Here is a 17,368-nt window from a genome sequence, read left to right as displayed (position 1 = left end):
TCCTTCAGAATTCTCCCATCCACCCTAACCCTGCCACATCCAAATGTATTCACTTCTCTCATTTTCCAAGGCCACCACACTGACTCTTATCCTTCTCACTGGACTACAATACTACCTTCCAAATTGGACTATGATTCTCCTTTGGCCTCACTATAATCCATTCTTTATGAAACTGTCAAAATTAGCTTTAAAAATGCAGATCATATCATGTCGTATCCCTGCATACAGCTCTTCAGTGCCTTCCAACTGCTCTTAGAAGAAAACCTAAGCCCTCACTAGAGCCTGGTCCTTGACTATTTCTTTAATCTCATTTCTAACCACCATCTCTCCTGTTTTAGTAAGCATTTTTACTTTCTAGAATGTGGAGCTCTTTTATACACCTAGGCCTTCATAGCCATGGTCCCCAATGCTTGGAACACACATACCCTAGACTGTCTTGTACCGATTCTTCAAGGCTCAATTTTAAATGTTAGTTCTCCAAAAAGGCCTTTCCTAACTCCCTAATCCAAATTAAGTGAAGGCCACTCAGTCATGTCTGACTCTTTTGACCTCACAGGCTATACAGTCCATGAAATTCTCCAGGCCAGAATACTGGAACGGGAAGTCTACCCTTTCTCCAGCGGATCTTCCTGACCCAGGAATCAAACCAGGGTCTCCTGCATTGCAGGTATTTTCTTTTTTTTCCATGGTCTCTCAGTCACATTCCTCTTCATCTCCCTTGCAGGTATTTTCTATACCAGCTGAGCTACCCAGGAAGTCTCTAGTCCAAATTAGGTCATCTCTATAATTCTATCTCATGATCTCATGGAAGCCTGTTCTTTTCCTTTGTAACATTTATAATAATCTGTAACTTTATAATTAAGCATATATTTACTGTCTCCCTCCTCTATACTGTATACTCCACATAAAGCACAGAGAATTTATTTACATACATACTGTATACATCTAGCATCTAGCAGTGCCTGCAACATGGTAAGATGAGTACATTATGCCTACACACAAGCACGCAAACCCTTTGTTTCTGGGACGTGACTCATTTAGCACTCCAAGCAGGATGACGCCCTAGAATCCAGAAAGGCAGATTCATAAAGTCCTTCTTCACACCTACAGAGTGCCTACCATGAGCTAGGAACTGTTTTAAATGCAGAGGAGATAGCAGCACACAAATCAGTCTCTGCTCTCACAGAACTTACTCAATGGTGGAAGACAGACAATAAAAAATATGGGCAGCAAAGCTAGTGTGCTTCACCACATTTCTAGTCCTCTCAGACACGATGACTAAGAATGCTCTAAAAAGAGGTTTCTCTACCAGTCTCAGTGCCAGAGTGAAGAGCTGACTCATCATGGACAAGTAGCATGCACTTGCTATTGTAATCCACTGAGATCTGTGGGGATTCTCTGTCATCACAGCATACCCATCCTATCCTGTCTGAAACAGTAAATAAAATTCATGGTGTTAGATGATGACAGCTGTTAAGGAAAAAAACAAACCAAGAGAACAAGACATGAGGGTAGAAGCTTTGGATATGATTCATAAAAGGCACCCATCTTAAATCTAGCCCTGTAATTAAGGCCTTAAGAATATCAAATTGAATATAATTTATCCCAAGTTAATGGGAGACAGACTTTTTAAAATCTTATATTTTCCCTTACTAAAATGGAGAGCAGGGATTCTTGATTGCTTTATTTATTAACTACTACATCCTCAGCACTGAGTGATTTCCAGTTTTCTACTTAAGTATAAGTCAATTTTAAAACCCATACATAATCTTCATCATCTACCAATGTCCTCATTTTCTCCAATGTTCTCTTAGAACATTCTCTTCTAGTTGATCTGAATAATCCCTTATGATATTATAACTACTGACTGACCATAATTTTCAATCTCCAAAATAAGAGGTGTATTTTTAAAACAGCATTATTAAAATATTGAGACTGTGTATTTTAACAGTTTCTATATAAAAAAATCTTATGACAAAAAATTATATCAGAAATATATTTAATATAACTTACTGTAATTTATAAACAATAAATACAAATATCCTATTTTAGATTTAAAGCCTTAAAAGTACCAACCTGAGCTGTTTCTGTCATTTTCTGTTCAAAATCTGCTTTTGCTAATGCATATTTTTCCACATAGAGTTTGTAAGTATCTGTAGCTTTCTTAGATTTAACAGCTGCCTGTAACAAAACAAAAACATTTAGAATTACACAAAATCACTTTACTTTCCTTAAAAAAAAAAAAAGTTCATTTTAAGAGATGAGGCCTATGCTGAGTTCAAGATGACATAAACTAACTTTAACACCTTTTTTCAAGTCTTTCTTATTAGTGTTTTTGTTATGGTCATACAATGATGTAGAAATTAAATCCTAATTCTCTTGTCCAATGGAATGTGCTTTTAAAAGTTAAAATACTTTCATTTATAACCCAGAGGAAGATCACACAATCACATTATAACAGTACAATGTTACTAAAAATTCAGCAATCAAGAATGTGACAATACCAGCAGAATATGCTATGAGTCTTCTTCCTTTCTCCCACAACAGATACTCCATTTAAGGTCTGATCAGTGACTATAAAGCTAGCACAAAAGTTGAAAAAAAAAAAAAATTCAATTTTCCTTGATGTTGCTTAATATTTTTTACACTTCAGAAAGTCAGTAATTTGTTTTAATCATTGTCTATTTTTCAAGATTTCTATTTTTTAATTGCTACTGTATTATAATAGTTTTAACTTTTATCAAAGTTACTTATTCAACACAAACTTAACAATACATTAAATATTAGGCACCAAGGAACAGGAAGACAAATTATGTAGGACTCTCTTCCTCAGGGAGTTCATAAAAGAAGCATAACCTATACAAAAAAGGCTAGAAATTGGTGGAAAGTAACCAGTAGATTGGGGCAGACATGTGGCTATCAAGAATTTAATTATTCTCAAAAGACTGCTCAATTTGAATACAGGAAGTCTGAAGGGAAGGGGTGTTGAAGTAAATAAGAGTTTAAAGAAGATCAAAAAATAGGAGAGAAGCTATAGCACTTCAAGATAAAAGATCTCCACTTTCTTGGTGTGATAAAAGGTAGTCTGCTATGAGTGAAGAAGAGAAGGCTGTGGTTGGAAACTTCAGAATAAAGTTTCAAACCATGGTTATGGAGGATGCAACTGGTAATAATTACAGGAGTAAAAGTATTACAAAGAGCCACTGAGGGCTAAGCTGCAAAACCTGCAATTTGTACACAGACAATCAGAACCATAGGCAATTATTTCCAGCTACGTTCAGGAGTCTAAAAATAAGTATTAGAAACTAATCTATTAAGCATTCGAAACACAAAGTTGGGTTTACCTGGAAGTTGGGAATGGCAAGAGATGCATACAGTTCTAGACCCTAAAAAAGTTAACTCTGCACTGTCTTGAAAATTTTACTGCATATATTATGTTAAACATATATGCTCTATCCTTGCTGGCCTTTATAAACAAAGAATATAGGGCACCACTTTATCTTGCAGTGTATTAAAACCATATCTTGTATCAAAACTGAATGCGGTTTCCATTCATGGTCTGGCAATGAAGATCCCACATGCCAGGGAACAACCAAGTCCGATGCTCTAGGGCCCGTGCACAACTACTGAGCCTGCGGGCTGCAGCTACAGAGCCCACGCACTACAACAGAAGTCCCCGCGTGACGCAATGAAGAGCCGCACGCCACAACTAAGACTCAATGCAGCCAAATAAAATAAATAAGTAAACAGGAAACTGGGTCAGAAGAAACTAAGCTTTAAAAGCAATAGCTACATTTCTTCTCATAATTAAAAGACGGGTTCTAATAGATTACCTAGTGATAATGAAAGAAATCCTGTATTTTATCATTTCCTTAGCATTATAAATAAATTTATTGATATACTACTGGAAATAACTCTGTTTAAGGGTCTATATAATTTTCCCAGTAACATCTTATGAATCAAATATATACATAAAAAATAAGTACTTTGTCACAGTCCACAAATATGAGTAACTTCTAAATGGCGCTTTATAAAAGGGTTTGTAAATGAAGATGAGAAGCATACTATGTCATAATATCCAGTAAGTATGTTTTCAAGTTCACACACACAAAAAATAGTTCAAAGATCTATGTTTAAAAAAAAAAAATCTACATTCATGGTAATAAAGAGCTTATTACAGGCCAAAATATTTACTTAAGCTTGGATTTAACTACATATGAATCAGAGACACACTAACACCTCAAGTATCACAAGCAACAATATCACCTCTTGAGCAGAACAATTAGAAAAAAGCACTGCTTTCTCTTCTTTTTGCTGATTCAGAAGATTTAAATTATACTCTTTTCAGTAGTTATGCTTAATGTTATACTTGACTACTACTAATTCTAAGTGAAGTCGCTCAGTCGTGTCTGACTCTTTGCGACCCCATGGACTGTAGCCTACCAGGCTCCTCTGTCCATGGGATTTTCCAGGCAATAGTACTGGAGTAGATTGCCATTTCCTTCTCCAGGGGATCTTCCCAACCCAGGGATCGAACCCAGGTCTCCCGCATTGTAGACAGACGCTTTACTGTCTGAGCCACCAGGGAAGTCTAATATACCATTAATTGTAAAACACACCATTATTTTGTATACCACTCAAACAGAAAAACACTGTCGATTAAACCATTAAATTATGCTTTCTTATCACTTAAAATTTTTATTTTAGACTTATTGTAAGAGCTCTTTTAGACTTACTTGGAGGTAGATTTTTATTCTTGTGTGATAAAAATAAAAAAGACAGCAAAATAAACTGTTTGAGATACTCCTAAATTTTTCTTCACATTCAGAGTCTGACTCTTCTCAGTTACTTCCAAGTCAGGGGCTGCTAAGGTCTGTTTTTCCCCCTACATATTATTGTCTTCAAAGTCACCAAAAATATTATTGACACAGAATATCTTAAAAGTGCTGCACCACCATCTTCAGATTTTCTTCCAAACAGTGGTGTTTACATTTTCTTGATTTTACCAGATCTCAACAAAAGGTTTTCAAGTAACAATCAGAACCATTCCTCCCTCGATGGTCTTAACGTGGTCTGTCACCTGAAACACCAGTGCTGCAGCTGTCCAGTCAAGCCACCAGATATACAACCAAGCTCACAGAGCCAGTGAGACCGCACGGCAGATGCCACCTGCCCACAGTGATTATAACACCACCACCATGTGAAGATGCATTCTAATTTCAGAGATGTGAGGGAAAAGATATACCTGGTAGCTTTTAACATTCTCTTTTTTTTTCTGGTGTCTCAGTCTGAATTATCTTTAACCTGCTTAATACCGAGAATGTATTTATGATCTAATTCTTGAATTTAATTCTTAAAAAATTCTGATCTGTTAACTCTTCAAATATTACCTGTCTACCATCCTCTCCAATTTTTTTCTTCTAAAATCCACAGCAGACCATGGTGACCTTTACTCTCTGCATATGTCACTGGTAAGTTCCCGAATTCAGTCTTTCACTATATCAACTCTGAAGTTTATCTTCTCTAATGCTTTTTTAAAATTGAAGTAACTATATATTTCATTGCCAAGTTTTCTAGTTAGCTGTTTTCCCATCTACTAGTTGTTTCATCTGTCTTTCTTAATTTCTTTTATATAAGTGTTACGTTCATTTGCAACTCTGAACATCCTCAACATATATGAATGTTTCTGATCATGTTTAATAAATCTAAATTTTATTTGAACTGAATTCTTCTTCTAGCTGTTAAATTTGTTGCCATCTGTCTTAACAAAGGTCTCCCTTGCTTTCCCAAAGTTTGTCTTATGCCACTTTGCTTTTACTAATGAATTACATTAGCACCTGTCTTCACAAACTGGAAAAAAATCCAGGGAGGATTTTCACTTTTACAAAAAAAAAAAAAGGTGAAAAGAAAAACAGTACTGAGTGTTTGCTTTGCAGGAGCCAATATGAAGGGAGCACACACCCTGAGACCAGTGAGAGTGATCCAAGCTCCTTTCCAGGATCTACACTTAGCATCTCGGCATTGGTCTCCACAGATCTGAACTGCTTCTGTAAGCATCTGTGCTTTAACTCAATTTCCTTCATATGTTCATTAGCAAGATGTGTTCTAAGGCAACTGCTTCTCTGCCATTTTGGTTCATGTAAGTTTTCATGCGAAAAATCCACTGTTGTATAGCAGGGGAAAGCTATATGAGATTTCTTAAGATGTACTCTAAAAGTGTGGTTGTTTGCTCGTTTCAAGTGTGAGGTTTCTTTTTTTTCCCCTCTCTTCTCCCTGTCCCTCCATCGGTGGACAACTCTATAGAATACAAGGTAAACATCACCTCCTAGAACTATGTTGTATTTAATCATTTATGCTCACCCGTCCCCATCTAGCAGTTTCAGGTTATCTCCTGCCAGCCCTCCAAGGTTCCAATTTACTACCAGTCTTACAAAGGCAGCTTTTAATTACATCCCTGGAAGAATATTGAGGATATGATCAAAATTGTCATAATCAGGGCAAATCCGTGGCCTGATTGCCACTCAGAACTGTGTCCGTTAAGCCCCAGCTTCCAATAATGCTTCAGCCCTTCAGCAGCACGTCTTTTTTTTTTTTTGCTATTTATAGCTTCTCCAAGGGAGTGGGGTTCCTTGTGGCTTCACCTCAAGTGGGCAGTATTTAGTCCCCTATACCATACAAGAGCTAAATTCCACCGCCTAACTTAGGACCTTGGGTCCAACAAGCCTGCATAATCAATCCTGACACATGCCTTTGAGTTTCTGTTCCATTTCTAGTTCATTAAGAAGAATAATATTGTTCTTCTGCTGCTGCTAAGTCACTTCAGTCGTGTCCAACTCTGTGCGACCCCATAGACGGCAGCCCACCAGGCTCCCCCGTCTCTGGGATTCTCCAGGCAAGAACACTGGAGTGGGTTGCCATTTCCTTCTCCAATGCATGAAAGGGAAAAGTGAAAGGGAAGTCGTTCAGTCGTGTCCGACTCTTCGCAACCCCATGGACTGCAGCCCACCAGGCTCCTCCATCCATGGGATTCTCCAGGCAAGAGTACTGGAGTGGGGTGCCATTGCCTTTTATTTTGCTTTACTTTCTCTTTTTATATTTTATTCTTAACTGCTGTGTCTGAAATGCTGTGTTTGAAAATCATGAATTTGCTGTGCCTCATTTTTTACCCCCTCCCAATTTTTATTTATTGCACAACACTAAAGGAAACATAATATCCCAAATTCCATTGACTGTTTTGATTTTTCCAGATTTCTAGTTTTTGCTCATGTATATACAAGTTTATAATTATTATAATTCCAAGATAGTTACATTTTTTTTAACTGGATATTTCAAATAATCTACAAAGCTTTCAAAATTATCACTCTCTATGACTGATTCCTAAATGATAATATACCACATCAAACAAGTGGATGGTTAAACTGTTTTGAAAGGGAGAAAAAAAAAATCTACTTTCAATCAAGATGAGAGTCAGGGAAAGCGTTGTGGTTTACCACAATGCTAGATACATGGGCTCAAAGTCAGCAATAAATCACCCACAACATATATTTATAGCTTACCTTCAAGTATCTATTGCCTTGCTAAATATACCAAAGTCTAGCTTAAAAATTTTTTTTACCTTATTATTAAATCTTATACCAAGGACTATCTCATCAATTATCTTATACAAATAGCCTACAAATGTGTCACTGATATAAAGCAATCATCCCTTTTCATGTATTTGCTAAACTACTTACCATACACAACATATTTTGCAAACCTACTTCTGTTTCACTTAGGGAAATCATTAACATGCGCAGTGACTTTCATCGTTAGCATGAGATCATTCTTGAGTGTTTAAAGATTAAATGCAGTCTTGTATTTGAAAACGCTTTGAAAACACAGAGGTATTATTTTTATTACAATTACCTTTTCTATTTCTCTCTGTGTAGCTCCTTCCTTTTTCAAACGTTCCTGTTCTACACACTTGGTGTTATAATTTTCCTTGGATTTCTGGAGGGCCTGAGTTATGCTCTGAATGGCTTGAACAGCTTCCAGAGTTCCTGCAACTTCTTCTTTAGTCTGTTAGGTATGAAATGATTCATCAAAATAACAGAACTACAAAGTATTCAATATCTGACCAACCAAACCAATGATTAACAAAACTGATACCTTTTTATGTGACTTAACTTGTTCTTCTCCATACTTCTGAACTTCCTTTATTAATTCTTGTAATTTTCTAACAAGATCCAAGTGACAATTTGCTAATTTCTCTGTAGATGTTTTGAATACATCCCACACTGGTGCAAATGTTCTAAAGTGAAGAAAACATGGGAATAATTTACTAAAAGGAAAAAAAAAGTTTAAGCTCCAAAATAGAACCTAATAGAACCAAAACAGGAAATAATGAACAAAAGATGAGATGAAATTAAATCACAAATGAAATGACTGAAAGACTGATCTTGATTTTTTAGGCCTTGGTTAATTATTTAAAATATTTTTATACCTCAGATACACAGAAATGACTTAATTCATATCACAGGTCTGGCCATGACCCTCTCTTAACTATAAAATGTCATTTTCTGAGTTGATTTGGTTATTTAGATTTCTATCAGAAGACTTTCTAATCACTGTCTGTTTAAAACTAATCTATTATCAAATCTCAATTTTAGACCCTGTAGTGCTCCATTTAAAAAGTTTCACTGAAAATAAAAGCTCCTGGAAATTCCCTGGCAATTCAGTGGTTAGGACTCCACACTTCCAGTGCAGAGGGCACAGGTTGAACCCCTGGTCAAGGAACTAAGATCCCGCAAGCCATGCCATGCAGTGTGGCCAAATAAAAAAATACAATTAAAAAGTAAAAACTCTTCTGAATTTCAACATGCAAAAGTTAAATCTGCACATGATTTTCTAAATGTCTTCATCATTAAAGTTTATTTAAGAATTATTTTAGAACTGTCTTCCGAAACTTTGTTTCAGATTTTACCATGTACTTCAACAAACACTAGACGGTCCCCTTCCTACTACACTTGGTACAGAACGTATGACACTTTTCTATCACTTTTTCTCAACATTGAGAATTTAATATTTTTAGCAGGTTCAAGTACTTCCAAGAATGACTATATTATAATATCTTGGATAATACTTAGGATGTCAAAGGTCAGTTTAATTTGGTCAGTAGAGAATGATATAAGAGTAATTTTATCCTATGCTTTCCTCAGGTACTTTGTCAGATATTTTCAACAGCACTTGCCTTGCTCTATGATAAAACAAAAACAAAGAGTAGCAATGATCACTAAGGCAAGAAGGTAGAGAAAGAAATCACTCATCCTAATATGTACTCTTTACCAGTTGCTGTGTTTCTTAGCCTGCAAGAAAGCTGACTGACAATCATTTTAAGCAGTAACAATAATGTTCAAAGAGGATAAATACTTAAATAGGACTGTTCTGATTAGATCTTACCTCCCACTTTAGAATCTAATCAGCACTAAAACTGGCAAGTAATTAGATGGAAAATTTCAAGAGAAAAAAGGACACCTGAAAAGTATGCACTCACAACAGCACCAAAATACATGTGTATCACTTCAAGTAAACCTGATACCTGACAGTCTGGATTTCACAAAACAGACCAGAGTGTCCCTTCACTTTAACAAAGGAGGTTTAGCATAAGATTTCTTTAAATAAGGTTTCTTTAAGGAATTACAACTATTCCATTTTATAAAGGTTGATACACACAACTTTTTTCTGGCCAAGTAATACACAGTAACATACAATAAGCACTAAGAAATGAAGCTAATGAATCCAAAATATGTTTAAATGAAATTAAATTCAGAAAGATAAAATTCAATTTCAGTAATATTTAAAATCATTTTTTCTGTTAAAAAAATGATAGAACATCTATTATTCATGAAAGGCATACATTTCAAAGACAGAACTGACAACTTTAATAGGAAAGTTACTGACAACTTTATTAGGAAACACATGTTTTTTTCTACCTCCCACCTGGTAACAAAAATAAGGTAGAATTTCCTAGATTAAAACTATGCCTCATGTTCAGTGAACTAAGACAAATTTCATACAATATTACTCATGTGTGGAACCTAAAAAAAAGGACGGCATAAATGAACTTATTTACAAAACAGAAGTAGTCACAGATGTGGAAAACAAACTTATGGTGACCAGGAAAAGGGGGAGGAAGGATAAATTGTGAGACAGGGAGTGACAGATACAAACCACTATGTATAAAATACACCTAACAATAACCTACTGTGTATCACAGGGAACTCTACCCAGTACTCTGTTAATGGCCTACATGGGAAAAGAATCTTCAAAAAACAAACAAAAAACAGAAGTAGAGTCACAGATGCAGAAAACAAACAAACTTATGGTTACCAAGGGGCAGGGGAGGATAAACTGGGAGACTACTATATATAAAATAGATAACTGACAAGCACCTACGCTATATGCAAAGCACAGGAACTCTACTCAGTACTCTATAATGACCTATATGGGAAAAGAAATTTTAAAAAGACTGGGTGTGTGTGTGTATACATACACACACACACACACACACACACACGGATAACTGATTCACTCTGCTGTACAACTGAAATTAACACAACACTGTAAATCAACTATATTCCAATAAAAATTGTTTTAAAATATTATTTCTAAAATATCAATCATACTGGAAACCTAAAAGAGTGAGCATATGAAAGAAAATAATTTGTTATATATATGTTAAAAAAAAAAAGCCAGTTCGTTAAAGCTAGTTTCTATTATTGCAGTTATTCTGTGGCCCTTCTAGTCAATAAAGAAGAAATTATGTTTAGAAGAGGCAAAGTCTACATGGAGGAGTTAAAAAGAGGAGGATGCGAAAAAAGTGAGGAGAGAGAGGGAAAAAGAAGGAAGAATGAAGTTGCATGGAAGGAACCAATAACTGCAGAACAACTGGGAGGAAAAAACAAACACAGCCATCAGCTACCAGTCTCCACTCTCCTCTGGGTGAAAACAGAACTGCAGAAGATCCTCTTGGCTGCGGCTGTTAGCACTTACATAAAGGACAGTGTCACCACCCTGAGGATGAACTAAGAGCCCTAACCCCCTTTATCTGGGCTACAAACTAGGAAGACTTCTGTTTAAACTCATCCAATTACACTAGACAATACTTTCATAAAATAGTCATTGTTAACCAGCTTTTTAGATCATAAGAACCATATGTGAATCTGATAACCGGTATACACCCCTTCATCAGAAGTATGGATTAACACCTACACAAAATCTTATATAAAATTTCAGAAGAATCATAGATTCATCAGAATCCCAGAGGAAGAGGAATCTTTTACTGAGTATCACTGTAAAAATCTTTACACTAAGTAAATATAAGACTATTTTAACATCTTAGTTAAAATATATCTCCCCCAATTTTATATAAGTCAGACTAAGTATTCCTTCCAGACTTGTTATTATTCAAATTATACAATTACTCTTTCCAGAGTTGTTATGGCTATAAGTATACCTCATTCAAAATATATTCTTATTAATAATATTCAGTTTTCAAAGAAAACATTTCTTGAGCCCATATTTTTAAAAGGAAAATTTAAAGGTAGTCTATAAAATCCTAACTGACATTTCTAATGCATTTTAATCATTTTAATAAAATTTATATTAAGTGGGTTTTTAAAGACCACTGTTCAACAGAATGTAAATGAACTTATAGAAAACCAGAATAATGTGCATAACACATAACATTTATAATCCCAAAATTATACTACTGAAAGACTACGTAGTTTTAAAGGGGGAAAAGTAAGTTTCATTTTGCATTAACTGATTCAACAAATTCAGCTGTATTTTCTATTAAGTCAAGAATATATTCATATAGGCATATTTTAAACAACTATATATTTTATATTTATGAACTATTACATCTTTAATGGAAACCTATTATTCTCAAAAACTTCGGCTAAATCAACATTGAAAGAGCTGTTCAAAGAAATTAACTCACCCAAGTTGTGAATAATTGCTTGCAGATTTTGCTAGTTTTGTCATTGACCTGGAGTACGCCTCTTCTATTGTAGCTCTGTTAAATCAAATATCAATATTGTAAGGGCTCTTGTTTAATGACCAAACACAAAAAATACAAAATAATTACAACTGCAGAAATAAACAGATAATTCAAAGTATATGTTAAAAATAAGTAGGTATGTGGTCATGAATTTCTAATCTATCTTTAAATGCCCTTTGTGCACGTCTATTTAAAGAACTTGTCTGGTATAGAACTAAAATAACGTATGTCACCAAGAAACTTCAGTATAAAGTCACTCTTTTTTTTTTTAGTACCAATGGTTATGTGAACAGGAAGAACAAAAGTACTGCTTCCTATATTGTCTCTATACATACAAACTGATTTAGTATGAAAATCTTTTGTGTTTAACATAGTTTTATTATTAACACTGTGATTTCATGATTATGCACACTTAATAGAATACGAGATTGATGACAGTCATCTGCACAAGACTATTAGCAAGTCTGAGATCCTGAACGTCAAGTTCTTAATCTGGTCTGTGATTAGATGTAAAACACTAACTTCATTCTTCCTTCTTTTTCCCTCTCTCTCCTCACTTTTTTCGCATCCTCCTCTTTTTAACTCCTCCATGTAGACTTTGCCTCTTCTGAACATAATTTCTTCTTTACTGACTAGAGTAGAAGGGCCACAGAATAACTGCAAATTAATATTTCACACTATAATATTGTTTTACATACTATTATTCAGCATACAGAATTTTATGCTAAAAAAACTGAACCAAAGCCATTAAATATGGAATAGAAAAAAATGTTCCCATAGGCACATAACTTACAAATAAAAAATATGATACTGTCTTGGCCTTTCCAACTCTACAAAAGTTGAGTTCTATCTTACCTCTCCCATAATTACCCTATCCCTTCGCAATCTGCGCCACCCTTAACAGAGGAAGTCTACAACTACCACTGCCTTCCATTTATTTACTCTGATAGGTTCAACTAACATTGTTTTTAATGTGCAAATTCAGATCGACACCCTGTTCTTGAATCAAATCATCTGTTTAATATCTAAATGCCTCAAGCATAACTCTACCTAGATATTTTAATCACCTCAAACTCAGAATAGCCAAAATAAGCTTACCTCCAAACTCTTCCCCAAACCCAACCCCACAAAAACTCTTTTAAAAAAAAGGAACTATTAATAGTAACTGCCTCTCACTGACAGCACTGTGATTTTTTTCCTGCTCCTTTAAATTTCTATGCATCTTTTTAATATACTATATTACAAGAGTAGTACTTTAATAATTTTTTAAAAGTTAATACAGAAATTATATATCCGTGAATAAGTTAAACAGCAAGGAAAAATAGTTCAATTTCCAGTAATAGCAAATTGATCTAAAAACCTTCCAATGAGAAAAGAGAAAAGTAGGAGACGTGGGGGGTATGCTTAAAGAGCATCAGAGAACTGAAGACCAGTTAAGAATCAGTAAGCCAAGATCCAAGAGGAGGATATCCAGAGAGAGAGACAGATATGTAGGGCAGCTTTTCCCTGGGGGCATCTAGAAGAGGCAGCTAAGACTGAGAAATGGAGCAAAGCCTCACAAGGTAAGCTTCAGACTTGCCACAGGTGGGGAGCATGAGAAAATCCATATCCTTTGAATTGAGACCCAAAGAATAAGCATAAGGAGTTAAGGATGAACCATAAGTAGGCAAGCTCTCAAAGTGACCACAAACTCTTATCTTTTCAAACTCTGATACTGGACCCTGCATGGTTGTCTTAAACACATTCAAACAACCACCAGGCAGATAAAGAAACAAGATAAGATGAACAATCAGAAGAAACAAATTTAACAATGTTCCAAATGTTAATATTATAAAGCTCAGACTTTATGAGTTTATGCATTATAAAAATATAAATTCTATATCTGAAAAATACAATAACTAAAATTAATATCTCAACGGATGCAGTTAAACTGTAGATTCAATACACTGTAGTGTGTGTTAGTCACTCAGTCACTCACTCAGAGTGTCCGACTCTTTGTGACCCCATGGACTAAAGTCCACCAAGCTCCTCTGTCCATGGGATTCTCCAGGCAAGAATACTGGAGTGGGTTGCCATTTCCAATCTCCAATATACTGTAGTGAGAATTGGTAAACTAAAGAGAGGTGAGAAAAATCTATTCTGGTTTAAAGCTCAGTGAAACATAAACTAATACAATATTGTAAATCAACTACAATCCAACAAAAATTAATTTAAAAAAAAGAAAAGCTCAATGAAACACAAGACTGGGAAACAGAAAAGAAAAATAAAAGACAAAGGACAATGCAAAAATGTCTGACATGTAAAGAAAGTAAGAACAGGTCAGAAGAAATATCTACAAGAGATAATGCTGAAGAATTTTCCAAAGCTGATAAAAGCTATCAAACCACAGGTTCAAGTTAGCCCAACAAATCCTAAGAGGACAAATAAAAAGATATGTACACATCAATAAAAATAAAAAGATAAGTCACATCATAGTAAAACTGGGGAAGGTCAAAGACAAAAAGAACATCTAAAAGCAGCTAAAGCCTTCCCACCATCAAATGTTGCCTTCAAAGGAACAATAATGAGACTGACAGCTAATATCTGAACAGTAAACAATGCAATCATCTTTGAAGAATTGTTTTTTAATCTAGTAAAATGCAAAACCATAAAACTCCTGGAAAATAACATAGGAGAAAACTTAGATGACGTTGGCTATGGTGATGTCTTTTTAGATAAATCACTAAAGACACAATCTATGAAAGAATTCACTGATAAGCTGGACTTCATTAAAATAAAAACCAGCTCTATGAAAGATGTCAAGAAAATAAGGAAACAAGCCACAGACTGGGATAAATTATTTGCAAAAGAATGAGGAAAAAAAAAAAAAGTTATCCCAAATATATTGTTGACTCTTAAAGCTCAACAGTAAGAAAACAACCTGATTAAAAAATGTGCCAAAAACTTTAAGAGACACCTCACCAAAGATAACATAGAGATGACAGACAAGCATATGAAAAGATGTTCTACATCATATGTCATCAGGGAAATGTAAATTAAAACAAGATACGACTATGTATCTATTAGAATGGCCACAGTCTAGAACACTGACAACAGCAAGGATGTGGAGCAACAGAAATTCCCTTTCACTGCTGGTGAGAACGCAACATAATACAGCCACTTCACAAGATTCTTCCTCACAATCTAGCAATTGCGTTCTTTGCTATATACTCAGAGGAGTTGAAAACTTAAGTTCACGCACAAGAATGGTTACAGTAGGTTTATTCATAACTGAAAAGCAGCCAAGATGTCTGTCCTTCAGTAGAACAGACAGAATGGATAATGAATTCACATCCAGACAGTGGAATATTATTCAGCATATTACTAAGTGAAAAAAGCCAACCTAAAAATGTTATTATTACATACTGTCTGATTCCAACTACAGTTGACCTTTGAGCACCACAGGTGTGAACTGTGTGGGACCACTTATACACAGATTACTAAATGATCCACAACTGTTTTAATCTATGAATACAAAATTGCAGATATGAAGTGTCCACTGTAAAAATATACATGACACTCAACTACACAGAGGGGTGGAACCCCTACTTAAGAGTCAACTACAATATGACATTCTCAAAAAGGCAAAACTATGGAAACATTGGAACAGAACACCAGGGGTTCTAGACAAGTGAAAATACTCGCAGAATATTATAATGATGGGTATACGTCATCATACATTGACCAACCCACAGCATGTGTAACACCAAGATTGAACCCCAAGGTAAACTACGGATTCTAGATGATTGTGATGTATTAATGTAGATTCATTCTTGGTTAAAAAAAAAAAAGTATCATTCTGATGAGTAATGTTGATAATGGAAAGGCTATGTGTCTGGGGACGGGGACACACACAAAACCTCCTTTTAATTTCAGCTTCCCTGGTGGCTCAGTCAGTAAAGAATCTGCCTGCAATGCAGGAGACCCAGGTTTGATTCCTGAGTAAGGAAGATCCCCTGGAGAAGGAAATGGAAATGCACTCCAGTATCCTTGCCTGGAGAATTCCATGGACAGAGGAGCCTGGCTATCAATTTTGTTGTAAATCTAAAACTGCTCCTAAAAAATTACAAAAAAAAATCTTTCAACTAGAATACTATACCCAGCAAAAATACAAATGAAAGTAAACCCTTAATAAAATAATGGATCTAGGTGATGAGCATCAATGGCTACTAACATCATGAAAGAGATAAAAACAAAATACTATATGTCTTTGATGGAAGTATACATATTGCCGATGAAGTAGTCTCATCAAAATATTGAACTGAATTTTATCTAGTTGCTACATTTTATTCTGTTACATTTTTTTCTTCTCTCATCTTAGAAAGCCTCATTTTTTTAATGGCTATCCTAGAGATTGTAACATACTTCCATGATGTATTAATTTCTAGTAATAATTGGTACTTTTATCATTTTCCTGAAAACGAAGGAACCTGAGAACACTACCACCTCCTGACTTCTATGCTTTATATTCCATTAGTGAGTATGTGTGTTTAAATTTTTACTCTGGAAATTAAAAGTTTTCTATTTTTAAAACACTTTTTATTGTGGAAATGTACACTTACATGCCATTTTTGTGTGTGTTTCTTTAGCTTTTTATTATAAACCACTAAGTAATGAACTGTACAAAAAAGATCTTCACGACGAAGATAATCATGATGGTGTGATCACTCACCTAGAGCCAGACATCCTGGAATGTAAAGTCAAGTGGGCCTTAGAAAGCATCGCTATGAACAAAATTAGTGGAGGTGATGGAATTCCAGTTGAGCTATTTCAAGTCCTGAAAGATGATGCTATGAAAGTGCTGCACTCAATATGCCAGCAAATTTGGAAAACTCAGTAGTGGCCACAGGACTGGGAAAGGTCAGTTTTCATTCCAATCCCAAAGAAAGGCAATGCCAAAGAATGCTCAAACTACCACATAATTGCATTCATCTCATACATTAGTAAAGTAACGCTCAAAATTCTCCAAGCCAGGCTTCAGCAATACATGAACCGTGAACTTTCAGATGTTCAAGCTAGTTTTAGAAAAGGCAAAGGAACCAGAGATTAAATTGCCAACATCTGCTGGATCATCAAAAAAGCAAGAGAGTTCCAGAAAAACATCTATTTCTGCTTTATTGACTATGCCAAAGCCTTTGACTGTGTGGATCACGATAAACCTTGGAAAATTCTGAAAGAGATGGTAATACCAGACCACCTGACCTGCCTCTTGAGAAACCTATACACAGGTCAGGAAGCAACAGTTAGAACTAGACATGGAACAACAGACTGGTTCCAAATAGGAAAAGG

The 17,368-nt window shown here is 35.2% G+C and overlaps 1 protein-coding gene across 2 annotated transcripts in view; it reads right to left on the bottom strand.

Moving 5' to 3' along the window:
• Positions 1-17,368, bottom strand: part of FCHO2 (FCH and mu domain containing endocytic adaptor 2) — a 126,789-nt gene that overhangs the window by 79,638 nt on the left and 29,783 nt on the right. For both annotated transcript variants that reach the window (XM_086362116.1, XM_086362117.1), the window contains 4 exons: positions 11,981-12,055; positions 8,149-8,290; positions 7,906-8,058; positions 2,077-2,181 (listed from right to left, as the gene is read on the bottom strand). In XM_086362116.1, the coding sequence (XP_086218242.1) occupies positions 2,077-2,181; positions 7,906-8,058; positions 8,149-8,290; positions 11,981-12,055 (475 nt within the window). The remainder of the gene's footprint in view (positions 1-2,076; positions 2,182-7,905; positions 8,059-8,148; positions 8,291-11,980; positions 12,056-17,368) is intronic.

This window comes from Bos grunniens, chromosome 20, assembly GCF_055505025.1.
Source record: "Bos grunniens cultivar Pamir isolate PY7600 chromosome 20, Bosgru_T2T1.0, whole genome shotgun sequence".
In the NCBI taxonomy this organism is placed as follows: domain Eukaryota; kingdom Metazoa; phylum Chordata; class Mammalia; order Artiodactyla; family Bovidae; genus Bos; species Bos grunniens.
The sequence above is the reverse complement of the archived record's forward strand: the minus strand, read 5'-3'. Positions and strand labels throughout refer to the sequence as shown.